The 26999-nt window shown below is 43.5% G+C and overlaps 1 protein-coding gene across 19 annotated transcripts in view; it reads right to left on the bottom strand.

Annotated features, from left to right (window-relative positions):
- The window catches only part of SVIL (supervillin), a 255948-nt gene that overhangs the window by 108122 nt on the left and 120827 nt on the right, over nt 1-26999 (bottom strand). For 12 of the 19 annotated variants that reach the window (XM_027559749.1, XM_027559753.1, XM_027559755.1 and 9 more), the window contains exons 1-2: nt 3978-4053; nt 2216-2273 (exon numbers count right to left, since the gene is read on the bottom strand). In XM_027559749.1, the coding sequence (XP_027415550.1) occupies nt 2216-2273; nt 3978-4050 (131 nt within the window). In that variant the 5' untranslated portion in view covers nt 4051-4053. Of the gene's footprint in view, nt 1-2215; nt 2274-3977; nt 4054-26999 lie in introns of those variants that run through there. The other 7 variants (XM_027559758.1, XM_027559759.1, XM_027559769.1 and 4 more) reach the window with 1 other exon arrangement.

Here is a 26999-nt window from a genome sequence, read left to right as displayed (position 1 = left end):
GGAACTAAGATCCCACAAGGCCTGTCTGGGTAACTAGATTTCTCTGAAGGAGGCAGGTACTTGTATTTCCAGCCCATTTTATATTTAGGGCCAGAGCCCGGGGGCCACTGTTTTAATAGGCGTACATGAAATACCACCACTGTTTGAGAACCGCTGTGCCCCTCTGAGTCTCTCTCCTTGAATTGACTGACCTGCGCTCATACTTCATATTTTCCCTTGAAAAAGCAGCACTTTTCTGTCTCCTCTTTTTTTTCCCTGCTCTTCAGTTCAGTTCAGATGCTCAGTTGTGTCCAACTCTTTGCAACCCCATGAATCGCAGCACGCCAGGCCTCCCTGTCCATCACCAACTCCCGGAGTTTACCCAAACTCATGTCCATCAAGTCCCTGCTCTTAGTCACGTATTAAGTCTACAACAGCTAAACCAACCTGCTAGTGATGTATTCAAAACAACGTTGCTATGATCTGAATGTTTGTGTTTCCCGGAATTCATAGGTTGAAATCCTGACCCTCAAGGGTGAAGATATTAGGAGGTGGGGCTTCTGGAAAGTGATTAGGTCATGAGAGTGGAGCCTTCATGAATGAGACTGGTGCCCGTTCCAACAAGACAGGATGCAAGACACAGGGCAGTGGGCAACCTGGAGGAGGGTCGTCACCCGTGACAGTGCACCCTGACCTCAGACTTCCAGCCTCCAGGTATGAGAAATAAATTTCTAGCCACTTATAAAATAAATTTTATAAGCCACTCAGTCTATGAGAGTGAACAAATTAAGACACAAGCCTTAGCTTCTATTAAAAAGAAAGCAAAGATGAGAAATAAGGGAGATTGTATCGAGTACTAGAAGAGTAAGGTTTCATGAGTCAAATAAGACAGCCTTACTGATGACCATGCCTCCTCACTGCTCTGGTTTACCTTATACTATTAATAAGATCTGGATGAGATTCATCAAAGTTTACCCCATCCAGTGTGTTCAGAAGGTCAAATCTAACATTCTCAAACGCAGAGCCAAGCTTGCTTGGCTAGGGCACTGCTGACACAACAGCTTATCCCAATGTTTTGAGATGCAAACTTTTAAAGTAAAGAAACAATGTCTTATGTCATACATTAGGAACAAAAGCATCTAAGTGGAATGAAGGGTAGATCTGGGTTGTAGCCTTCCTGCATAATAAAGTGAATGCTGAAATCCACATCTCTGTGTGTTCAGAGACCATCATTTTGTGTCTCCACTTGAAAATCTCAAAACCTGTTAGGGACAGCCATCTGTGAGGCTACATCGGAAATATAGCTACCTTATTAGGCACAAAGTTTAATTTTTCTATTATCTCACCTCACTGATGTATGTACCACGGAATTTTAGCATATCAGGTACATCAAATAGGTACCCATAATATCCTGCAGCCAATGGAATTGAAGGGCAGAAAGGTTAAGAGACCAGGCAACTTGAACTTACCTGGACAGGTGACTGGGTGGATGGGTGGAGGGAGAGAAGTAAGGGGAGAAGAATGGGTCAGAAGGAAGGGACAGAGGGAGGAAGAACAAGACTAGATCCTTTCTTAAAAAACTAAAAGCATATATGTGGATAACTGATTCACTGTGCTGTATAGCAGAGATTGGTACAACATTGTAAATTAAATATACTTCAATAAAAAAAAAAAAAAAAAAGAACAACAACAAGCCAAAAGCTCCCTTACTAAAAGGATAGATTGCAAAAAAGGTATCATATCCTTAGAGGCAGATATAAGAAAGAAACGAACTTGTAAAGAAAAGCCCTTTACAAGTTTGCAATTACAGAGATACCAATAGGCCATTTTGCAAATAGTTCCCATGTGTGTGTTCAGTCTGGCTCTTTGCAGCCCTATGGACTGTAGTCTGCCAGGCTCCTCTGTCCATGGAATTCTCCAGGCAAGAATACTGGAGTGGGTTGCCATTTCCCACATCAGGGGATCTTACTGACCCAGGGATCGAACCCATACCTCTTGTGTCTCCCGCATTGGCATGGGGATTCTTTACCACTAGTGCCAGTACAAAAAGCATCTTTGCTGGCTGAGTGCACTGCTAAGTCAGCCTGCTTCGCATGTTTTAATAAGTTAAACTCTGGAGAGAAAATATTTTTTTTAAAAACATTTAAAACTCAAGGATTAGAAATTTAGGAGAATAATTTCTAAAGCTCCTACAAATCTTTGAAACTTAAGATTTCTTGAGCAAAGACTTCTTTACCTTGGAACTTTCCTTTGACACGGGAATCCAACGAGGCTTAAGTTTTTCTTGTTCAAATCTAAGGGGAAAGAAATAATGTAAGAATGAAATACCCACACAGTAACTTAAAACCAAAAAAATAAATAGATAAACTCCAATGGGGAAAAAAATTCTTCACGCTCCCTTTGAGACCATTTAAGAAAAAGGAAACTGTGAACCAGAAATATGAATATAGAAAATACAAACACCTTTAAGCATCAAACCCCACCACATGCATTATACTTAGGAATTGTTTTGTTTTGTGTTTGGTTAATAGTAGCCAAGATACTTCATGGGTTAAAAAAGAATTCTGACATAGTTCAATACTACCATTTAAATTCTCTATGGTTACAAGAAAAACTCCAAAGCAATTAAATACTGAAAAACATAGCTATTATCCTCAGGGGCAAAAAAGGAGAAAAAAATTAAACAATTTTGGTCCAGGTAACCAGAAAGGTTTAAAATCATCACTGCCTGGTATATTTGATGCTTTTAAAGAAGGCACAGCAGGAGTTGGGGTGCATGAGGGGTTGATGAACAGTGGAGGGGACACTTCAGCTGTGTTTTTATTGACTTCATTAAAATCTAAATGATAATGACACCTCAAATTCACCACTTATTTATTTTTGAAGACAAGACATATATTACGTAAAGACAGCTGGTAACAATCACATCCAGCAAAAACACACATCAGAGTGAACTGGTTAATGAAAACCAGGCACAGGCAAATTTATAACCAGCTTTGGGTAAGTAATCTGTTTTACAGCTTTTGGCATAGCAACTGTTTGTCCACCCAGAAAACCACAATTAGACCACTTACAGAAATTTCTTCCCTTATGGAAGAGCCTTTTACTGCTTAATATTTAGGGGCAGAGCTTGAGGAAAAGGAGGTACAAGATATACCAGATGCTGACATGTCATTACCTATCAAATACATTCCGAATCCTGGAATTTGGAAATTCGGACCAACTAGAGAAACACAATACAAAGGTATAATGCCAATTAAACATCTAGGCTTTTTGGCTAATGACACAAATATCCTTGTTATGTGCTTAGAAAAAGAGAACTTGGTTCAAAAAGCTATCAAATATTGCAGAAGCAAATTCCTAAATGTGACGCCTCAGTTGTCCAAATCTCTTCCCAGTCGTGCATTTGGACTGGAAAATACTTTCATAGACAATGGCCAAATTTCCAATGTGATATTCAAGATAACCTAAAGATTTCTTTTTAGCTCAATCTGTGAACCTAATGTGAGATGCCACTTTAGTAGTTAAATTGAAAGCACATCTTTTCCTCTGGGCTCAAAAGGAAGCCACTAAGAAGACAACATTTTTTGTTCCAAACAGCCTCCCATGAAGATTTCATAAAAAGACAAACACACACCACTGCCTACTGGAAAAAATTTAGTAGATATAACATTTGGTTTAGAAAAATACTTCAGTTAAAGTACAGCACATCCAGAACTTAATCCAAAGTTTGAGCATTCCAATATAATCTGCAATGTTTCCTTCATAAAGGCTTTAGTGGTTTAGCAATTTCTTTAACGTACAACAGGAAAAAAAAGCCACCTTTCTCAACGATCCTAAGATAAGCTAATTTATAAAGTCAATGAGATATTTAAAGCATCCTTTGAGAAAACCACAGACTAGTATAACGGGGCATCCAGGGTAAAATGGAAGATGCAAGACATTCATGATGCTATTAAACAGACACTTGAGGGCATTTTCCATTTCTCTCGCCTTACCTTGTTTCTCAGAGAACTTGAAAGTGCCCAGGTAGCTGGGAATCCCTGGGCTTCTGAACATGGCTGCACACATCAAGTTCGGGGACAGAGCCTGCTCTACAGCTAATTCTCAAGCAGCCACGGCTTGCGGCCCGTCTGAGCAAAATTGGGTTGAGCTTTTCACAGCGCAAGGCAGTCAGGCACTGGTGTCCTTGAGAGTAGAGTAAACGCAAAGCGAGACACTGCAGGCTAGAAGAGCTCAGACCCCGTAATCAGATTACAAGCAGAAATTAGGCCTGTGGATGCTGAAATAGACTGGATTCCAGTGATGGGACATTTATGAGGTTACACTTCCGAGCCATGGCTGAACCACAGCTCTTGCGTCGGCTAAGGAGACGACGTTGTAAACCTAACCACCATCAGGAGAGGCAGGACAGCTCCTCCCTGCCCTAAAAGCAAACAAACAAACAAAACCAAAACCATCCAGAGATGCTCCATGTACTGGGATGAAGGAGAGCCTCTGAACTATTCCCAGGCTGCTCAGAGTCTGGCTTTGGCTAAGTTCAATGAAACACTTGATCGAACAGGGAGCCAAAACCCCCGAGTTAAGAGTTAAGGTTGATGAACAACATATGAGTGAAATTGTGGGAACAGAAAAAGCAGATATTACTAGAGGTTCAAAAATTTTAATTTGAGACAGAAGCTCCTAAGTATAATACTACTTTTTCTACTCACGCTGTTTTTCTTACTTTCTTAAAGACATTTTTTTTTTTCCAACAGGTTTAGGTTTACTACAAAATTGAGAGAAGGTACAGAGTTCTCATGTATGCCCTGCCCCATACACAGCCTCTCATGCCATCAACATCCCCCACCACCAACACCCCCCGCCACATGCTACATTTGTTAGTTACCAAGGATGAACCTACGATTTAACCTATGATTCACCATAACCACCAGAGTCTACCTTCTGAGTTCACGCTTGGTACTGTCCATTCTGTGGTTGTGAATACACCACGACACGTATCCATCACTCTACTATCATACAGAGGACTTTTGCCCTCAAAAGCCTCTGTGCTCAGCTTGTTTATCTCCCTCCCTCTCCCCTCCCTCGGCAACCGCTGATGTTTTTATGTCTTCATAGTTTTGCCTTTTCCAGAATGTCATATAGTCGGAATCATGCAGTATGGAGTCTTTTCAGATTGGCTGCTTTTGCTTAGTACACAGTATGCATTTAAGGGGTATTCCTAGGGAGGCGCTAGTGGTAAAGAACCTGTCAATGCAAGAGACATAAGAGATGCGGGTTCCATCCCTGGGTCAGGCACATCCCCTGCAGGATGGCATGGCAACCTACTCCAGTGTTCTTGCCTGGAGAATCCCATGGACACAAGAGCCTGGTGGGCTACAGTCCATGGGGTCGCACAGAGTCGGACACAACTGAAGCAACTTAGCATGCACATGCATTTATGGAAGCTCCATGTCTTCATGGCTTGATAGCTCATTTATTTTTAGTGCCTAATAAGCAAGAGAGTTCCAGAAAAACATCTATTTCTGCTTTATTGACTATGCCAAAGCCTTTGACTGTGTGGATCACAATAAACTGGAAAATTCTGAAAGAGATGAGAATACCAGACCACCTGACCTGCCTCTTGAGAAATCTGTATGCAGGTCAGGAAGCAACAGTTAGAACTGGACATGGAACAACAGACTGGTTCCAAATAGGAAAAGGAGTACATCAAGGCTGTATATTGACACCCTGCTTATTTAACTTCTATGCAGAGTACATCATGAGAAACGCTGGACTGGAAGAAGCACAAGCTGGAGTCAAGATTGCCGGGAGAAATATCAATAACCTCAGATATGCAGATGACACCACCCTTATGGCAGAAAGTGAAGAGGAACTCAAAAGCCTCTTGAAGAAAGTGAAAGAGGAGAGTGAAAAAGTTGGCTTAAAGCTCAACATTCAGAAAATGAAGATCATGGCATCTGGTCCCATCACTTCATGGGAAACAGATGGGGAAACAGTTGAAATAGTGTCAGACTTTATTTTGGGGGGCTCCAAAATCACTGCAGATGGTGACTGCAGCAATGAAATTAAAAGACACTCACTCCTTGGAAGGAGAGTTATGACCAACCTAGATAGCATACTCAAAAGCAGAGACATTACTTTGCCAACAAAGGTCCGTCTAGTCAAGGCTATGGTTTTTCCAGTAGTCATGTATGGATGTGAGAGTTGGACTGTGAAGAAGGCTGAGCGCCAAAGAATTGATGCTTTTGAACTATGGTGTTGGAGAAGACTCTTGAGAGTCCTTTGGACTGTAAGGAGATCCAACCAGTCCATTCTGAAGGAGATCAGCCCTGGGATTTCTTTGGAAGGAATGATGCTAAAGCTGAAACTCCAGTACTCTGGCCACCTCATGTGAAGAGCTGACTCATTGGAAAAGAGACTGATGCTGGGAGGGATGAGAAGGGGACGACAGAGGATGAGATGGCTGGATGGCATCACTGACTCGATGGACGTGAGTCTGAGTGAACTCTGGGAGTTGGTGATGGACAGGGAGGCCTGGCGTGCTTCGATTCATGGGGTCACAAAGAGTTGCACACGACTGAGTGATTGAACTGAACTGAATGAGGAACCAGAAGGCAAAGGAGCTGCTGGAAAAAGAGGAAGTGGAGGAAATTGTAGAAGCAACTGATTCTGAAAGTGAATAATTAGATAGGATGGAATACAGTTTGTGTTTATAAATAATCCTCTGCAAAAATTTAGTTTATAAAACATAATATTTACATTCCTGAAAACTATTCTTCTTACAGAATCCTCATCCTAAGGGACTCTCAATGCTTCTTTTGAATTATTATGATGGTATAATTTTAGTTAAAAATCTTAAAATACAATTCCAGTACAGAATAAAAAAATTTTAGGGACAGGGGGCTGTGCCCCTTGGCTTCTGGGATCTTAATTTCCTCACCAGGGATCTAACCAGGGCCTACTGTAGTAAGAACATGGAGTCCTAAGGACTGAACTGTCAGGGAATTCCCAGAATAAAAAGAATTTGGAGGGAATTCCTTGGTTGCTAAGTGGTTAGAACTTAGGCTTTCACTGCCATGAAACCCGGGTTTGCTCCCTGGTTAGGGAACTAAGACCCTAGAAGCCGCAGTGTGTGGCCAAAAATAATGAATGTGGATATCCTCTTTAAGTTGGTCATGGATCTTCCTACAATGACTTGCCTCACCCAACAATTATGAAACAAAGCAAACAAATTTAAATAGGGCTTCATAGCTATAAGAAAAAAAAAAAAAAAGACAGAGTCTTTATTAAACTATGGATATGCAATTTAACCTACTATTTAAGTACCCCATCCACCCCATTCACATTCAACTTAACCTCCTATTTAAATACCCCATTCACATGAAACAAACAAAGACTATGAAGGGGACTTCCCTGGTAGTCCAGTGGTTAAGAATTTGTCCTGCAAGGCAGGGGACGTGCGTTTGATCCCCAGTCGGAGAACTAAGATCCCAGAAGCCATGGACCAACTGAGCCCGTGTGTCACAACTACTGAAACTGTGCACCAAAGGAAAGATCCGCAGCGCCGCAAAGATCCCGTACGCCGCAAAGATCCCGTACGCCGCAACTAAGGCCCAACACACCAGGTAAACAAATGGTACAGAAAAGAGAGAACTGAAGGGGGAGAGCGCCAAGATGTTTTTTTTAAAAGTATTTGAAAAACAAGACTACAAAGAAATATACATTTTATATCAATAGAAAGTAGTTGTGTTTCTTTTTCATTTACTTTCCAACAATTGGACATAAATTAAATCCCTTTTGATTATACAGTGGAAGTGACAAACAGATTCAAGGGGTTAGATCTGATAGAGTGCCTGAAGAACTGTGGACGGAGGTTCGTGACATTGTACAGGAGGCAGGGATCAAGACCATCCCCAAGGGAAAGACATGAAAAAAGGCAAAATGGTTGTCTAAGGAAGCCTTATAAATAGCTGTTAATAGAAGAGAAGTGAAAGGCAAAGGAGAAAAGGAGAGATATACCCATTTGAATGTAGAGTTTCAAAAAATAGCAAGGAGAGATAAGAAAGCCTTCCTCAGTGATCAGTGCAAAGAAATAGAGGAAAATAATAGAATGGGAAGTCTAGAGATCTCTTCAAGAAAATTAGAGATACCAAGGGAACATTTCATGCAAAGATGGGCTCAATAAAGAACAGAAATGGTATGGACCTAACAGAAGCAGAAGATATCAAGAAGAGGTGGCAAGAATACACAGAAGAACTGTACAAAAAAGATCTTCACGACCAAGATAATCACGATGATGTGATCACTGACCTAGAGCCAGACATCCTGGAATGTGAAGTCAAGTGGGCCTTAGAAGCATCACTACGAACAAAGTTAGTGGACGTGATGGAATTCCAGTTGAGCTCTTTCAAATACTAAAAGATGATGCTGTTAAAGTGTTGCACTCAATACGCCAGCAAATTTGGGAAACTCAGCAGTGGCCAGATGACTGGGAAAGGTCAGTTTTCATTCCAATCCCAAAGAAAGGCAATGCCAAAGAATGCTCAAACTACCGCACAATTGCACTCGTCTTACATGCTAGTGAAGTAATGCTCAAAATTCTCCAAGCCAGGCGTCAACAGTATGTGAACTGAGAACTTTCAGATGTTCAAGCTGGATTTAGAAAAGGCAGAGGAACCAGAGATCAAATTTCCAACATCCATGGATCATTGAAAAAGGAAGAGAGTTCCAGAGAAACATCTACTTCTGCTTTATTGACTACGCCAAAGCCTTTGACTGTATGGATCACAAGAGATTGTGGAAAATTCTTCAACAGATGGGAATACCAGACCACCTTACCTGCCTCCTGAGAAATCTGTATGCAGGTCAAGAGGCAACAGTTAGAACCAGACATGGAACAACAGACTGGTACCAAAATGGGAAATAGTACATCAAGGCTGTATATTGTATCCCTGCTTATTTAACTTACATGCAGGGTACATCATGCAAAATGCCGGGCTGGATGAAGCACAAACTGGAATCAAGATTGTGGGAGAAATATCAATAACCTCAGATATACAGATGATACCACCCTTATGGCAGAAAGTGAAGAAGAAATAAAGAGCCTCTTGATGAATGAGGAGAGTGAAAAAGTTGGCTTAAAACTCAATATTCAGACAACTAAGATTATGGCATCCCATCACTCCTCTTGAAAGAGGAGAGTGAAAAAGTTGGCTTAAAACTCAATATTCAGACAACTAAGATTATGGCATCCCATCACTAAGCCATGGTCCTATCACTACATAGTAAATAGCTGGGGAAACAATGGAAACAGTGAGAAACTTTATTTTCTTGGGCTCCAAAATCACTGCAGATGGTGATTGCAACCATGAAATTAAAAGATGCTTGCTCCTTGGAAGAAAAGCTATGGCCAACCTAGACAGCATATTAAAAAGCAGAGACATTACTTTGCCAACAAAGGTCCATCTAGTCAAAGCTAAGGTTTTTCCAGTGGTCATATATGGATGTGAGAGTTGGACTATAAAGGAAGCTCAGTGCTAAAGAATTGATGCTTTTGAACTGTGCTGTTGAAAAAGACTCTTGAGAGTCCGTTGGACTGCAAGGAGATCAAACCATTCGATCCTAAAGGAAATTAGTCCTGAATATGCATTGGAAGGAATGATGCTGAAGCTGAAACTCCAATATTTTGGCCACCTCATGTGAAGAGTTGACTCATTGGAAAAGACTCTGATGCTGGGAGGGATTGGGGGCAAGAGGAGAAGGGGACGACAGAGGATGAGATAGCTGGATGGCATCACCGACTCGATGGACGTGAGTCTGAGTGAACTCAGGGAGCTGGTGATAGACAGGGAGGCCTGGAGTGCTGTGATTCATGGGGTCTCAAAGAGTCAGACATGACTGAGCGACTGAACTGAACCCCAAACTCCCAATCCTTTCTTACCCACCACTTGGTAACCACAAGTCTGTTCTTTCTCTCTGTGAGTCTGTCTGTTTCATAGATAAGTTCATTTCTGCCATAGTTTAGATTCTACCTATAAGTGATATCATATGGTATTTGTCTTTCTTTTTTGAATTACTTCACTCGGTATGCTAGTCTCTAGGTCCAGCCATGTTGCTGCAAATGGCATTATTTCATTCTTTCTTATGGCTGAGTTAATATCCATCATATATATATATATATACACACACACACACACACACATATGTCACCTATTCTTATTTATAAACCTCTATCTTCTCTATAAACCTCTTCTTTATCCATTCATCTGTTGGTGGACATTAGGTTGTTTCCATATCTTGGCTATTGTGAATAGTGCTGTTATGAACATGGGGGTGCATGTATCCTTTTGAATTACAGTTTTGTCTGGGTGTATGTGCAGGAGTGGGATGGCAGGATCATATAGTAGCTCTATTTTTAATTTTCTGAGGAGTCTCCATACTGTTCTTCACAGTGGCTGCACCAATTACACTCCCACACCTGCCTTTCTTTTTGCAAAATGTTGAACAACTCTCTCAGGATCACACAGCTAACGGTGTGGCAGTGCCAGACTGGAAACCTACCTCCTCTTACTCCTCCCAGGACAGCTCCCACGTTGGCCTGGGCACAAAACGACAGGGGCCACTGCCCTAAACTCCTGGATTGAGGTCACAGTGTCTCCCAGCGCGAGAGCCCATGTTGCCTTAATTGGCAAAAAGACCAATCTGACCCCAAGAGGGGGAGCACACCAGCTGTTGGTTGCTTATCTCATATGATTTCCTGGTCTGGTTTTGGTGCCACAGACGTTCCTCAAGACCAGGGCTGACTCCAGACATGAGCAATTAGGGCATAGCTGAGACCCAAGGCAAAGACAGAAGTCAGTGTGCCTGGTAGGGGTGAGTGTCACAGAGAAAGCAAGCAACTGAGTACTCTGATTCCTCCTCCCGCTTCCCCACGCCCTTAACTCATGGCAGAAGCACAAGCTGAGGATGTTATCAGCAACTTTGGGGAGCGTGTAAAACAATGACTCAGGAACTCTACTTCTGGAGATGTACTCAGTGAAATTACAGTGAACAAGTACAAGGCCGTTTACCACAGTTGTGTTTATAAACGTGCAAAACTTGACCCAGCCCGCACAGAGGGACATGGAGAAGAACAGGTAAACAGATTACAAGAAAACCATGTTTGCAACTCCACTGGTGATCTGAAAATTTTTCATGATATATTATGTTAGAGACACACACACACACCTTATCAGAAAGTCAACACAGAGCCCCAAACGTTAATTATCTCCCAACTCATAGGTAAGTCTCTCCATATTTCCCCTCATTTTCAAAGTTTCCACAATAGGCATGAATGACTTCTATAACTACCAAAACAATTATGTACAAATAAAGACGAAGCTAATAAGAAAAACAAATATCATATATTTATGCATATAGTATGGAATCTAGAAAAATGGTACTGATAAACCTATTTGTGGGGCAGGAATAGATACACAGACGGAGAGAACACACAGTGGGGGAAGGAGAGGGTGGGACAAAGTGAGAGAGCATCATTGATGTATATACACTACTATGTGTAAGATGGGGCTTCCCTGGTGGCTCAGAGGTTAAAGCGTCTGCCTGCAATGCGGGAGACCCGGGTTCGATCCCTGGATCGGGAAGATCCCCTGGAGAAGGGAATGGCAACCCGCTCCAGTGTTTTTCCCTGGAGAATCCCATGGACGGAGAAGCCTGGTGGGCTACAGTAGTCACATGTGTAAAACAGATGCTAGTGGGCAGCTGCTGCAGAGCACAGGGAGCTCAGCTTGGTGCTCTGTGATGACCTAGAGGGGTGGGATGGGGCAGGCGGGAGGCTCAAGTGGGAGGGGATGTATGTATAAATGTGGTTGATTCACTTCATTGTATAGCAGAAGCTAAGACAACATTGTAAAGCAACTATACTCCAATTAAAAAATAAAAAGAATTTAAAAATCATTAAGAAAAAAGATGAAGGTAATAGGTCCTTCTGAAATCCCAAGGCTTAGAATTGGCCTAAAGATTCAGGAACAAATCACGATTGAAAGTGTGCCTACGGGCCTGTGCATAAGATCAAATTGCCCGTTTCTTTTAAGCCTACTTTATTTGTTTCTTGGCTATAAATAGGAGAGCTGACAGAGATTCACCAACATCCTCAATAACATGCAATACTTGAGGCTTTCTCAAACTTGACTCCAGGTGGGCCCTGACCACTGAGGAAATGTGGTCCTCATTCCACATTTGGTCCCTATTCCCCGCCCTACTACCACAACCAGCACTGAATCCACCCTTGAAAGCCCCTTATTAATTCCATCTCCCTTGGGACTTCTCTTCTGCCAATTAAACTTTTCTGGCTTGAAAACCATCATTGTCTCCTGGCTAAAGGATTATGTAAACTTGAGGGAGAACACCTAGACACTTCTAGGCACATCCCTAGCTTAAAACAAGGACCTGTGAATATCAGATGAATGCATGAATGACTGGTTGAATGAATGAATGAAGCAAGAAAGCAGACAAGCAATGGAATCACTATGGTTCATCCCCAGTCTTAGATTCGGTCCCATTCCCAGCCAACTTCAGTTCTTAACTAGGTGGCTTAGAAAAGGAGTTCCCCAGCCTCCAGGATCTAATGCCTGATGATCTGAGGTGGAGCTGATGTAATAATAGAAATAAAGTGCACAATAAATGTAATGCATTTGAATTATCCCCAAATCATCCCCCCCTCCCCACCCCCACCAAGTCTGTGGAAAAACTGTCTTTCGTGAAACTGGTCCCTGGTGCCACAAAGGTTGGGGATGGCTGGACCACTCTCTCCTTTGAGACTCCTTCTAGAGTCATCTTGTCTTTCCTAAAATGTGAGGCAATGACGGGGAGCATGAATGTGTGTGTGTAGGGAGAAACAGGAAGAAAAAGTCAAAGATTCCCCAGGGACATTGCTCAATGGGAAAAACCAGGGAGATAAACTTTGTCGTACAGCTGTGGACATTATCGCCAAGCATCCAGATAAGAAGTACCATCTTCTGCGTTGCCAAGGTCAAATGATGAGGCATCAGATGACAAAGGATCAAGTTGATAAACCCTCAGGGAGTGTGCGGCCTGATCACGGCCGGGGCGGTGTTGGCTGATGCCAGTCATGCATCCCTGCAGGACAAGGGGCAGCTGTCCTCTGGGTGGAGGAAATGGAAACAAAACCAACAAAAAGGGAAAGAGTCAAATACCCGAACCAGCAACTAGCCATTTCCTACCACACTTGGTGTGATAATGGGAAGAAGCCAGTTAGACCTGGACCCTCACTGACAGCACGGTGGGGTGGGTGCAATGCTAAGTGCTCTGCGGGCGTTAACTCTCGTGGAGTTAACATTTCTGCTCCAGGAGATGCTACTACTGGTATCCCCATCTGCAGGTGAGAAGACAGAGATACGGTGTGGTCTGGGAGAAACACTCAAACCTAGGCTGACCCCTTAAAATAGCTCTCTAAAGGCAAAACCAGCCATTCACACCTACAGCAAAATCAGGAGAGAAATAAGGAGGCAGGGATGTGACTGGGTGAGAAAATGATGTGGAGGCACTCTGAACAAGGGAGAGTGTTAATTACTCTGTGTGGGGTGGGCATCTACGTGCTGAAAAGAGATGCCGATACCGGGCGCACCACTGTATGATGTCATCCTGAATTCCCTATTGTGTGAACAGCAACTGGGGCAGCCCCGGTGGACAGGAAAATGAGCTGAAATTCAAGGCAGTACAGGGCAGTGTGAAATGATGACTAACAACTGTTGGGACACACACTATAGTGAGTTAGTAGTGCATTTCTAAAATTACAAAGTGCCACGGGATGGTTTTAATGAAATCTACCATAAGCTACTATAGTTGATGGCTGGGCTGACATTCCAAAGTACAAGATATATTTTTACAGCCTTCGAAAGGAGTGTTTTGTATGCTAGCAGCAGCTGTAAATGGTATTCCCATTTTCTTTGGTGGATTTTATTTGCGTGTTCAGACTCTTAATTTGGGGGCAGAATCCCCATCCACAGGGCAATCCCTTCATCTGGGAAGCCGTCCCAACTGTTTCGTTTCCTTTTATCACATACTGGCTATTTGCACGTTCCAGGTTCCTCATTTTACCGGCATTGTGAAACACTTGGTGATTTTTAGTTAGCGGTAATATTTAGGGCAAGTCTGCAAATAAAATCTGGCGTTGTGTGATTATGTAAAATGATTTAAAACAGGCCATGCAGGCAGAGATGAAAAGGCTTAAAAGTACTTTCAAAAATAAGAAATATTATGACTCACAGATATTTCTTTATCAGATGGGTAGAATGAAACATGTCAGTCTTGCTATATTCAAGAATTCATTTTTTATAGGACTTCCAGTGGTTACGAATCCATGCTTCCAATGCAGGGGACATAGGTTTGATCCCTAGTCAGGGTTCCCACATGCCACACCGTGTGGCCAAAAAAAAATAATAATGAAAAGGCTTATTTTGATCACTCAAATGACTTACTAATGCTTTATAGTAAATGTTCAAACAAGGAATATTAACATTTGTTGTGAGAATTTAATCATTTGAATTTCTTGCTGATTTTGAATCTATTGCTAATGAATCTCGGGCAAAACAATCCAGATAGCTTAGAGCAAGACAGGATAGTCAACAGTTTCTCAGGGGAAGAAAAAATAAAGGTGAGCTTCATGTTTGGCAAAACTAATACAATATTGTAAAGTTTAAAAATAAAATTAAAAAAAAACAAAAACAAAAACAAAAAAAGATATACACTGAAAGATGCATACAGTGGAATATTATTCAGCTTGAAAAATGGGATTTTGACACACGTTATGAACATGTTATAGACCAACTTCAAAGATCTTACGTTCACTGAAACAAGAGAGTCATAAAAGGTCAAACCTTGTAAGATTCCACAGAGGAGAGGTGAGCAGAAGAGTCAGATTCACAGAGACAGAGAGTGGAGAGTGGTTACCAGGAACTAGGGGCAGGAGACTCGGGGAGCTGGTATTTAATGGGATAGATCTAGCTGGGGAATGAAAAAGCCCTGGAGGTGGTGGTGGTGATGTCTATATGACAATGTGAAATGTACTCAATGCCACTGAACTGTGCTCTTAAAAATAGTTGAAAGTATTAAATTATATATATATTTTACTACAATTAAAGAAATGTACACCGTAGGTAAAGCACAGACAGATACAAAATGTAGGCAGGTGTAGGGCATCCAGGGCACAGCTCCCCTGAGGGGCAGGGGATCAAAGATAGATGTTGACCCAGGTTAAGGAGATATCAAGGATGCTTCTGATCTGTCAGAGCACCTACACACAAAGGGTCCTGACGCAGTGATGTGACAGACAGACACCTAGGTGTTTATTGTATAAGATCAGAATCTGTCTCTTAGATCATCATGAGGTGCAGACACTTTTTCTTCAGAGCTGCAGGGACCCAACTCTCCCCTCACTAAGGGGGACACCCTGTCCAAGGGAAGGGGGCCTGACACAGAACAGTGATCCAGGAAGGCCAGAGAATGCGTCACTCGACACTCACAATACAGTTTTCAAACAAACAGAAAATTAGGGAATACTAAATCATCAGGCAGGAGAATTTTTTTAAGAGTCTCAAATCCAAATGGCAGACAAATAAACAAGTAAAGTCAGTGTTGACACCTGATAGACCCTAACTACTCAGAGCTATACTGAAGTGATTTGAAGGAAAGAGCTCTGAGTAAAGGAATTTCTGGGCTCCCTTGTCCTCAGAAAGGCATCTTAATGAAAACAACCACCACGGCCACCTCCACAATGACACTCCATCATGAGAACCCAAGAGAAGTGCAGCAACCTGCATTCCCCACACCTCTCCTGTTTCCCTAAGGTCATGTTACCCGATACCCAGGAGACCTTATCTACAGTCTCAAAACGGGTTCCCAACACATTTGCTGGTTGACTCGGGGGAGGAGGCTTATCATCGACCATTGACTGTTCCTGGTGGGCTCTCCTTGTACAAGAGTCACCCAGAAAGCAGATCCTGATCCCCAGTGAATGATGAAAGAAGGTTATGACAAAGAAGTCAAAGACATATTCTGCTCTGCTCACAGAAATGACTAAGGATACACTTACCCTTCTGAGTCAGTTTCCTATCTGATATTAAGCATGGGTGCCCCATGGGTGCTTGCTAAAAATGAAAGTTCCCGGGCCTCCCTGGCTCAGTGGTAAAGAATCTGCCTGCCAATGCAGGGGCCAGGGGTTTGATTCCTGATCCGGGAAGATCCCACATGCCACGGAGCAACTAAGCGCATGTTCCACAACTCCTGCGCCTGTGCTCTAGAGCTCGGGAGCTACAACTTCTGAGCCCACTGAAGCCCGCGCGCCCCAGGGCCCATGCTTTGCAACAAGAGAAGCCACTGCAATGAGAAGCCCGAGCACCGTGACTAGAGAGTAGCCCCTGCTCACTGCAACTAAGAGAGAAACTTGTGCAGCAGCAGAGACCCAGCACAGCCAAACATAAATAAAATTAAAAAAAAGAAGAAGAAAGTGCCCCCACCCCAGGTGATTGTGAGATGGTCTGAAGTTCGAAAACCATTGGTCTGAACGATTTGCAATATGAGACCAGGAAGAAGCAGGAAAGTAGATCAGAGGGATGAGTACGGTGAAGCAAAGCTTCTAGAAGGTAAGACCGATGAGGATAGAGTTAGATGGGGCAGGAGGAAGAGGGGATGAAAGCATGAGAAATGGGATGAGAACGATGCTTATAGGAGGGGTGAGCTTAAATGGGGTCCCATCCAGGAGTTGAGAGGGGCCTGACCAGGCCATTAAGAGGTGGGGGGGAGGGCAATGGAGAGCTTCCCAGACAGCAGGGTGCGGGATTTGTGTGCTGCAAAGAAACACAGGAGCTGTCACTGAAGCCAAGCAAAAAAGATATGTCAGGGTCCCTTTCACACCCGGACACCAAGCTGAACCGCATCGTGCTGCTTGCTCTGCAGGTGTCGAGGGAGCAAATGCTCTCTTAGGAACAGAGAGAATCACCTGACATCTCCTAATATGCGGCTTGTGTGCCTCTTAGGGCTTCAACCTCTGAACTGGGACAGAGGTTCAGAGGTTGAACCATAGACAGTGAAATTTGAAAACCTATACATACCACCTTTTTCGTATAAAGAACCTGGTGACTTCAATCCCTCCCTCACCTGACTGCCCACAGCACTGGTGGGGCTTGGTCTCCATTAGGTGTGACCAGCCAGCCTTCGTGTCCCAGCCACCTGAAGCCGGCGACACAGAGGTAAGTCCCAGGGGACTCCAGGATTGAGACTAAGATGGAAAGTGGAGGTTGACACTTCTTCATTACCTGCAGAACCCTTCCAATAGATGCTTAGCCAGTGACCTGAACCCTACATACAAACGACAGATGTCAAAGGTTTCCCCTGACCCCCTGCTGGCCCGAACCTTTCCTGTCTCCTGAAGAACATTCTCTGCATCTCTGGACCCATCTCTTGTTCTTACACAGGATTCACTGAGCAACAACTAGAGGTCAGGGACCAGGGCATCAGTACTGTGAACACATTCATGGTCTGGACGAGGAGATCACCAGATACACCAAGGGCAGATGTTTGCACATGGTCCTTTCCACCTGTTTTCCTTGACTCCTTGAAGGTTTCCCTTCTTCTTCCAGTACTCTCATCAGGCACATGTATTCGTCTTCCCAAGTATGATACATTCTTCCGGGGTCTACTGGGAGAAAGTTTCAGGAGCTTCAGATGAATCAAGAGCCCAAGTAAAACGGAAGCAAACGGTACATAGTTCCTGCCCAGCTCAGTCCCTAGAACAGAAAACGTACAGCCCCCTCCTTCCTCATTTTGCCTTCAAATCACCCGATGCCAAGAGCTGAAGCATTTCAACTGTGACAACACATAAAAATAAGCATGTAAACGGCAGTGTCCCAGACAAATGTACATTACCATTTGTCTTTTTGATGACTCAGATGGTAAAGAGTCTTTTTACATTCATACTGATTTGGGAGTCAAATAATTATTGCTGTTCCACTATAGCTAATCACACATTTAAGTGATTAAAAAATAGTCAAACAAAGTCGATTAAAGTTGTATAACTCATTAGAGTCAGTGATTAAGTCACTTTCCTGCCCTTTGAAAAAGTCAGCACTCTCACTTTCCCAAAACAGTGGCTGTTCCTCAAAAGCAAAGACTCTTTATCATTAAATCTATATACACAGATTTTAAAATCAGATGGGAAAACTCAATTGCCCACCTGCTAGAATTCTAACTCCCACATTCAAGATAACTAGGACATCAAAGATTCAAGCAACGGTCTTGAAATTTACATGTAGTAAACTTTTGCGGCGTCTAACTCAGAGCTTGAGTATGTTCTAACAAGAAGTCACTTCCCCTCTCCTGACATCTCTGTGAGGCATAAAGAGAGACTTCTCTGTTCCTCCTCATACTGGACACAGTTCATTTTCTTCTCTTTAAAATGTGAAATGCAATCATTTTCTCCCTGGCCAATGAGCTTTTTGCCTCAAGTCCCAGGGCCTTAGAACATCCCAGCAAAGCTTGGCACCAAGCTAACAGGTTCCTTTTTGTAGAGGTCAGAGGTTTATGTATTAAGAACAAGTCAAAGCCATATGTCAAAGCCAAAGTTCATGCCCTGGGAGGCCAATCAGCTAAGCAATTCACAGAGATGGAAACAGACACTTTAAACAGGAAAAGAAATAAAGATTTCTTTAATAGGATGGGAAAAGTCAATTCACCCCTTCCCTGAATGACGAGAAGCAGAAGTAGGTCAATTAAAGGTCAACTCTAGTGGCTCAGTGGTAACGAATCCGCCTGACAATGCAGGAGACACAGGTTTGATCCCTGGGTTGGAAAGATCCCCTGGAATAGAGCATGGCAATTCCTGTATTCTTGTCTGGGGAATTCCATGAACAAAGGAGCCTGGTGAGCTACAGTCCATGGGGTTGCAGAGTTGGACACGACTTAGTGACTACACAACAACAACAAGGTCAAACTAGCCCTGCCTCCAGCAGCAGGAGCACCCCTGTTCACAGAGGCAGCCGGGGAGCTTTGCTACCACAAGATTTCTGGAAGGAATCACGTGAGTGAGGGGACAGGGCGGGTAGAAGAGCTGCTGTAGTTCTAGGGAGACTGCCCTAGAACAGGGAGGCTGTTCACAGGGAGGCTGCCCAGTGTCTGCACCAGGTACAGACAGGAGGAGGAAGCCATTTAGACCAGAGACATGAACTTGAACCCACACATCACCAATTCCAGCTCCTTCTCCACCCCCGCCCCTGCTCACTGCCAGCTTGGGTTCACGAGCTGTTTAAGTTCAAGAACTTGCAACATCTGAACAAAAATTTCAGTATAGAAAAGTACTCTCTTCCCTAGTTTCTAGCTACTGCCTCAAATTTTGGGGGAACACACACACACACACATACACACGAGAGAGAGAGAGACAGAGAGAGAGAGAGAGACAGAGAGAGACAGAGAGAAGATGGATTCAACCTAAAAGATTCAATCAAGTTTGACATCCCTGGAAGCTGAGCTGTGGTTGCCATCCACCCACGCTCATTAGACTGTATTATTGAAGAGAACGAAGCGGATGTAAGGAGTGCCATTTATGGAAGAGAAATTCACACGGACAGGTCACTTAAGAGCTTGTTCAGTCGAACCTGCATTTTCAGGGAGCAATGGGAGTGCCTGGTCCCAGGCCCACCCACAACAGCCTTCAAACCAGATCCCCTGCCCCCAGGACTTGCTGCCCCATGACAGTTCCCCAAGCATGACCTCACCCCTAGAAAGACTTGACTATAAAATGAGATCAAGATTCTGACTCTCCAAAACATCCTGAACTAAAAGGAAAGCATTAAACATTTCCGGGCTAAGCCCATATTTTGTAGAATGAGTCCTGCCACAGGACTTGACAGGACACGCTACACAGTAAGTGGAGCTCTAGGAAAAGGAGCTGTGCCCCCCTGTCCTTGAAGTCACCTCCTACTTTCCGACCCCACCATAAAGTGTGTCTGCCAAGGAGAATGCCTATTCTGGCATCACTGCGACAGAATTAATTGAGCGGTTCTAGGCCATGTCTCCAGGGTTTGGGCTCCTTACAGGACGCAAGCCCACTGCCACCCGCTCTGCCAGCCTGTCCCCAGGTGCCAGCCTCCCTGGCCTGCCTGTCTGCCTAATAAGGCCATGTGCAAGTGGTCAGGCTGGCTGGCTTGTAGGTCACCTACTGCTCCCCGTACAAACCCTGGGCTGGCAAGCAAAGCCACCGCCTACCTTTTGGCAGAAAAAGGGTTACCCTTTGCCAAAGCTCTTAAAAGCCTGCACAGTTGGGGTATTTACATAATAATAGAACCCAAGGCTGCTGGAGCCTGCCAGGCTCAGGATTGGCTTTTTGGGTTAAAGGAACTGATCTTCAGCTGTTGCCTCAGGCCTGGGAGGCTGTGCAAGCGAGAAACTTCATTGCCTCTGCCTCCCCCAGGCCCTTCTAGGCTCCATCAGAGAACACACACCACCAGGCTTTGGAGCAACCTATTTGGCACACTTCCTGACTCCCCCAGACGTTCTGACTTCCAAAATAGCTGCCGACTGTCTACAAATAGATTGCATGTCCTGGGTCCTTAAAAGGGAGTCAGTGGGTCAGGTGCAGGGACAATGCTTAGCATTCCAGAAAATCAACTTCTGTATTTTCAAATAAGGAGGCCGAGCTGTCAGCCAAACCACGCCTGAATACCAACACCCGTTATTTCCATTTCTGTTTTGACCTGGGCTCCTTGGACTCATACATACAAGGAAGAGGCTGTGTATATGGTGATGAATGGCAGCATGGCCATCCGTGCCACCAATTTCCTTTTGCTTCTAGCCATCGGTCTCTGTCCTTCAGAAGGCGTTCCATCCCCTGGGTCACCCAAATCTATGTGTCTCAGCAGAGCTTCCAATGCTACCAGAACTTCGAGTTTTGCCCGTTGACTGGTGATGCGAGATAAGGAGCAGGAAACAGCAAACCCTGAGGATGCCCCCTCCTCCCAACAAGTTCACATATGACCACGATGCTGATGGATTATAGCAAAAGAAACTAACCCAACAGCCTCATCCTTCCACCCCTCCCCCCCGGTGCTAATGTCCAATGTGAAGTTTTCCCTATGAACTTGGGGCTCCTTCTGAGTATCTCAGAGCCCCAGTGAAAACAGGGCAGTCATTCTGTGCTTCTCAGAAGTCTGCAGGGGCTGAAACCAGAGTCATGAAAACCAAAGGCCTCCTCTATGCTAAGGCTGGGGATGTAAACATTAGATCAAGTTTTGGTTTCCATGAATCCAGTGTTTACCTATTCAGTCTCCAGGGAATTTCCTAATAGAGATATTAGGGAATTCCTGTCTAGATATTCCCTGGCAAAGAGCAAGAGGGAGAGAAGGGGAATACTTTAGACCGAAAGCTTGGGAGCAGCCTTGGAAAGCAGAGTTTTAAAAAGGACCATCAAGAACTTATTTGCAAAGCAGAAATAGATAACAAATGTATGGACACATAGAGTGGAGGGGGAGCTGGGGGTGGGATGAATGGGGAGATTGGGACTGACATAGCCACACCGCTATGTAAAAACAGGCAACTAATGAGAACCTACTGAACAGCACAGGCAACTCAATGCTCTGTGGTGACCTAAACGGGAAGGAAATCCAAAAAAGAGGGGTTATATGTATACCCCCTTACATGGGCTTCCCTGGTAGCTCCGCTGGTAAAGAATCCGCCTGCAATGCAGGAGACCGCAGTTCGATTCCTGGGTTGGGAAGTTCCCCCGGAGAAAGGGAAAGGTTACACACTCCAGTATTCTTGGGCTTCCCTGGTGGCTCAGACTAAAGAATCTGCCTGCAATGAGGGAGACCTGGGTTCGATCCTTGGGTTGGGAAGACCCCCTGGAGGAAGGCATGGCAACCCACTCTAGTATTCTTGCCTGGAGAATCCCCATGGACAGAAGAGCCTGGAGGGCTACAGTCCATGGGGTCACAAAGAGTCGAACACAACTGAGCGACTAAGCACAGCACGTCTGTATACATATAATTGATTCACTTCGCTGTATAGCAGACACTAGTACAACATTGTAAGGCAACTACACTCCAATAAAAAGATAAATAAGAGGGTGATCAGCCCCATCTGTCCCTCTACTCTCCTCGCAACCTTGACTCTGAAGGGGTTGGCTTTCTCTCTCCTTTACAGTCTCTAAAGTCAGCAAAGCAGGAGAGGACCCAGGTGGGGCCAGACTCTGGAGGAGGCGGAGAGCTGCTCTAGGACCCCCATCAACCCTTGGAAAGCGGAGACAGCCCAAGCTGACAACCTCGAACTGCTTGGTTTTTGCAATTATTTTACTCCTAAGCAGCTAAATTCCCATTATTTAAGGCCCCATGAAAGAGCCCAGCAGAGAGCTCCCTTCTTCCATTGCCAGCTCTGTGGCTCTTTGATTCCAAATTTGTGCTCCCACCAGGGACGAGGCCATGGAAAGGAAAAAGGTGAGGGGCCTTAGCTATGGGCCATAAGCTCTGTCCACTAAGACTCCTCGAGGGGAGGACACTGCAGCTAAAGGCTGGGGTGGCCTGGATCTACCTGTAAATGGTTAGAAGGCCAAACCTCAAGATGGTTGGAAAGACAAACTGAAGATAGAAAACAAAAAAAGAATAAGTTTCTCAAATAATCAGCCATGACCACTGAGCCAAATTCAGGTTTATGCTAATAAAACATAATATTGTAATAAAAGAAAATCCCTCTCTCCCAGTCCCCGTGACCCTCCCAGTTAACAATGGAGATATTGCCTGACCTCCTCTCCCACGGGCATTTCTATCTTAAGCTGGGCTGTTCAACAGGTTTCCACACAAGAGATCTATTCATAGACTTGACTATATTAGATGAGCAACTGACACTCGGTTTTGACGGCATATATTTAGTCAACAGCCACTTAACAAAACTAGAACCACTGCGTTCCCCCCATGAAATGACTACTGTACCATTCACATCAGCAGATGATGGATTCTTTAAAATCAGATCTTTCTCTGTTGAGAAGAGGAAAGAATATTCTCTTTAATATGTACATGACATCTTTTTTTGCTATTAGACCATATATGCAATTTGATTGGGTGACAGGAGGGGACTTTAAAGTGATTAAGCACTAAATCTTCATTTGCTACCTTTTTATATGGTACTTTATTTTTAAGCATATTAACAGACTATTTTTATGGATGTATTTTTAACCTGGGCACATGCTTACCCTGTGTCCAGCTTAAAATATGCTGATGTAGCTTTAAGCCTCCTCCTGCAATACTGACTTGACTTAGTCACAGTTATCAACAAGTATTAGCTCTAAGTACTAACCTGTTTTTTAAAATAGTCTTTAAAAGTAGATTTCTTTACTGCACTATGTTGCCCTCTAGTGGCGGAAAGGAGTTGATGCACTTTCTCAAGTCAATATTTTTACCAACACAGTTCTCTGTGAAAAGCCCCAAGTCAAGACAATTTAGTTTATGGTGACTTTGATATCTCTAGGCTATGTAAGAGCTCGAAAGTGAAAATCACTCAGTCGTGCCTAACTCTTTTCGACCCTATGGAATGCAGCCTGCCAGGTTATTCTGTCCATGGGATTTTCCAGGCAAGGATACTGGAGTGGGTTGCCATTTCCTTCTCCATGTAAGAGCTTAAATGTTAGCAAATTATTTCATTCAATTATACCACATATATATACTGAGTACCCTATAGACCAATTCCTGTTCTGGGGTTGGGGAGATAGATTTAGTGAGGATATAATGAGAAAATTCCACTTCTAGCAATGAACAACTAAACTGCTTGTGATTATGGAACACTTTTTTTTTTTTGCTTTTTGTGTTTTTTGGTTTCCTATTATACAGATGTTAACTTTTAAGAAATAAATGTTATTTTAAAAGTTTTAAAAATAAAAATAAATAAAACAAAAGGTCTGACATAACATTCCATGCACCCAATGGCTTTTATTTTAATACCCATGAAATGCATGGTTAGGTAGCATAAATATCAACTGTTCTGAATGCTACTGGTTTTGTATTACTGGCTCAGCTCCTAGACTGTCATTCCCACCTGCCTTTATTTCCCTTTGTCCCAGCCAGGCCTGGAACTTTTCTGTCTGTACCCTCAATAAGTACCTGCTAACAAAATGACTGTGGGCTATAAAGGACCCATGAATCCAAACTAACAAGGTCTCATTCTCAGCTAAATAAAAGGACTTTTGCTGTTTTCAGTCAACCATATTATAAAATAAAATATTGGGAGTTATAAAGTTGAGGCCATCTCATAAAAAAGTAATAGGTTCAGTGCAATAATCTACCACAATCATATTTTTTTGTAGATAAACATTACAATGCGGGGAACATTTTGCTCAGATTCTCACATCTGATCATAAATTCCATGATGGAGACTGAAACATCAAGGGGCCCACAATCATAAATTCCAAAGCTGCAGACGATATTGTGTTTATTTCTTCCATCACTCCTCTTTTTTTCAAACTGGCAGTGTCAGGATGAATGGTGCTACACGTGCGAGTCCTTAGAACGTGAGTGCCACAGGACAAGCCAGGGCAGTAGGGAGCACCTGGATGTCAGACTGGCACCCGGGTCTTAGCTGTGTGAAGCCCCACACTGACAAGGGGTCTTACCCAGCCACACACGGGGGAACCCAGGTGCCCTGTGGGTGGATGCTGACGTCAGTCCTGGGCTCAAAGGAAGGATGTGCAGGGTACCCATCCCTACCACCCATCCCTGCTCCTGCATCCTGGTTCTAGGTATGGGACTCTAATGCTCAGGCATGTTAAGAGGCTTCTTGGAAACAATGCTAAGGTTTTCAATCGCCTCAGTGTCACAGACACCCATAGTCTATTTTTGAACCTATTACATATCTTCTAAAAAGAAAATAAAGCCACTTGAATATTTCACAAGAATCAAGAGAGTCCCTTACAAGCACTGTGTTGTTCAGTCACTAAGTCATGTCCGACTCCTGCGACCCCCATGGACTGCAGCACACCAGACTTCCCTGTCCTTCACTATCTCCCAGGGTTTACTCAAACTCATGTCCACTGAGTCAGTGATGCCATCCAACCATCTCATCCTCTGTTGCCCCCTTCTCCTCTTGCCCTCAATCTTTCCCAGCATCAGGGTCTGTCCCAATGAGTCAGCTCTTCACATCAGGTGGCCAAAGTATTGGAACTTCAGCTTCAGCACCAGTCCTTCCAATGAATATTCAGGAGAGAGAGCATAAACTCTCACAAAAGCGGACTACAGGGAGGTTCTCATTTCTCTTTAAAATCCTACCTAACTAGCCCTAACCCTCAGCTTCTTGCCGCCAAGATTCTTCCAGTTAAGGGTGAGGATGGAGACTGAAACGTCAAGGAGCCCACAGTCACATCTCTGAGAGTCATGTAGGAAGAGGGTAGTTTGAAAGACGTAACATGTGATCCAAACAAACAGAGACAACCACAGTTAAGATTACAAAGTAGCCTTGTTGGGTAAAATGTTATCTTGGGAAAAATAGCCAAGTTGATTTTCAAGCAAAGTCTGTGTGACTATTATAATGGAAGTCCAAACAAACTTCAAATATTTTCCCTACAGATTTCTTTCATGGCCAAGGCCTAGGTTAATCTCCATTCCACTCACTTTAGATCCTACCTTGTTTTTTAGGGATTTTATGTAAGGGGTAGCTGCAAATATGGTATCTGCCTCAAAAGCAAAAAGTCTCTGAAGTTCTAAATGATTAATCTGTTAAACCGAAATTTTAAGTAAAACCAGACCTTTAGATATTCAAGGTCATGTTGAAAGTTATCAATATGGTGATTAGGGCTTAAATATACCTGGCAGATTGTGGCTGTAATCTCTGTGCTATATTTAGAGTTTTTGATCACACCTAATGTTTGTATAGTTAGAGGGCACTTGTGAAAAAGGACAGGTTCTGTCATTTTAAACTAAAACTGTACTATGATGCAATATCTTATAAAAATTTCATGCCATTTTAAAAGTATAAACCAGGCACAAATTGTCCCCTGGTCCCTTGCACGCTCTGCAGGGAGCCAATGGCAGTTGGAAGTAAACCATTAAGTGCCTGAAGCTAGTCCTGAAACCTCCCCATGAGGAATATAGGCCTCTGTCCCTGAAATTCCCCAAGTATTTCAGTTGGGAACCTGAGGGGTTTATCTCATGCTCCATCTGCCCTCCAGGAAGATTCCAAGCCAAGGGAACCCATCCATGGTGGCCTGGCTAACTGTCCATCAGACTCAGGTTCTCAGAAACCAGGCTGTCTTCACTAGCCTCTGATCAGGCTGGTTCAGTTCAGTTCAGTCACTCAGTCGTGTCCGACTCTTTGTGACCCCATGAACCACAGCATGCCAGGCCTCCCTGTTTTGATAACCTGATCAGGCTGTTTATTAGGCCAGATGCCTGCTTCTCTGACTCCTCTGCTTCCTTGATCACATGCAGGAATTCAGTGCTTTTTACCTGCAGCCCAAACCCTCTAAGGCAGGGGTTCCCAACCCCTAGGGCCACAAACTGATTTATGTCCTGTTAGATACTGGTTTGTGTCCTGTTAGGAACCATAGGAGGTGAGTTAGCAAAGCTTTATCTGTATTTACAGCCGCTCCCCATCGCTCACATTACCACCTGAGCTCCGTCTCCTGTCAGATCATCGGCATGAGATTCTCAAAGGAGCTCAAACCCTACTGTGAATATCACATTCAAGGAATCTAGGTTGTGTGCTTCTTATGAAACGCTAATGCCTACTGATATGATTCTGCATTATGGTGAGTTGTATAAATATTTCATTATATATCACAATGTAATGATAATAGGAAGAAGTACACCATAAATGAAATGCACTTAATCATCCTGAAACCATCTCTGCAGTAAGACCACTGCAGTAAGAATGATACATTATAGAACTTCCCAAAGTAGCAATATAACATCTTGGGCAATGTGTCAAATTAAGAATATTTTAATACTATCCACATATTAAGCTACACTCAA

Source organism: Bos indicus x Bos taurus, chromosome 13 (genome assembly GCF_003369695.1).
Source record: "Bos indicus x Bos taurus breed Angus x Brahman F1 hybrid chromosome 13, Bos_hybrid_MaternalHap_v2.0, whole genome shotgun sequence".
Classification (NCBI taxonomy): Eukaryota; Metazoa; Chordata; class Mammalia; order Artiodactyla; family Bovidae; genus Bos; species Bos indicus x Bos taurus.
The sequence above is the reverse complement of the archived record's forward strand: the minus strand, read 5'-3'. Positions and strand labels throughout refer to the sequence as shown.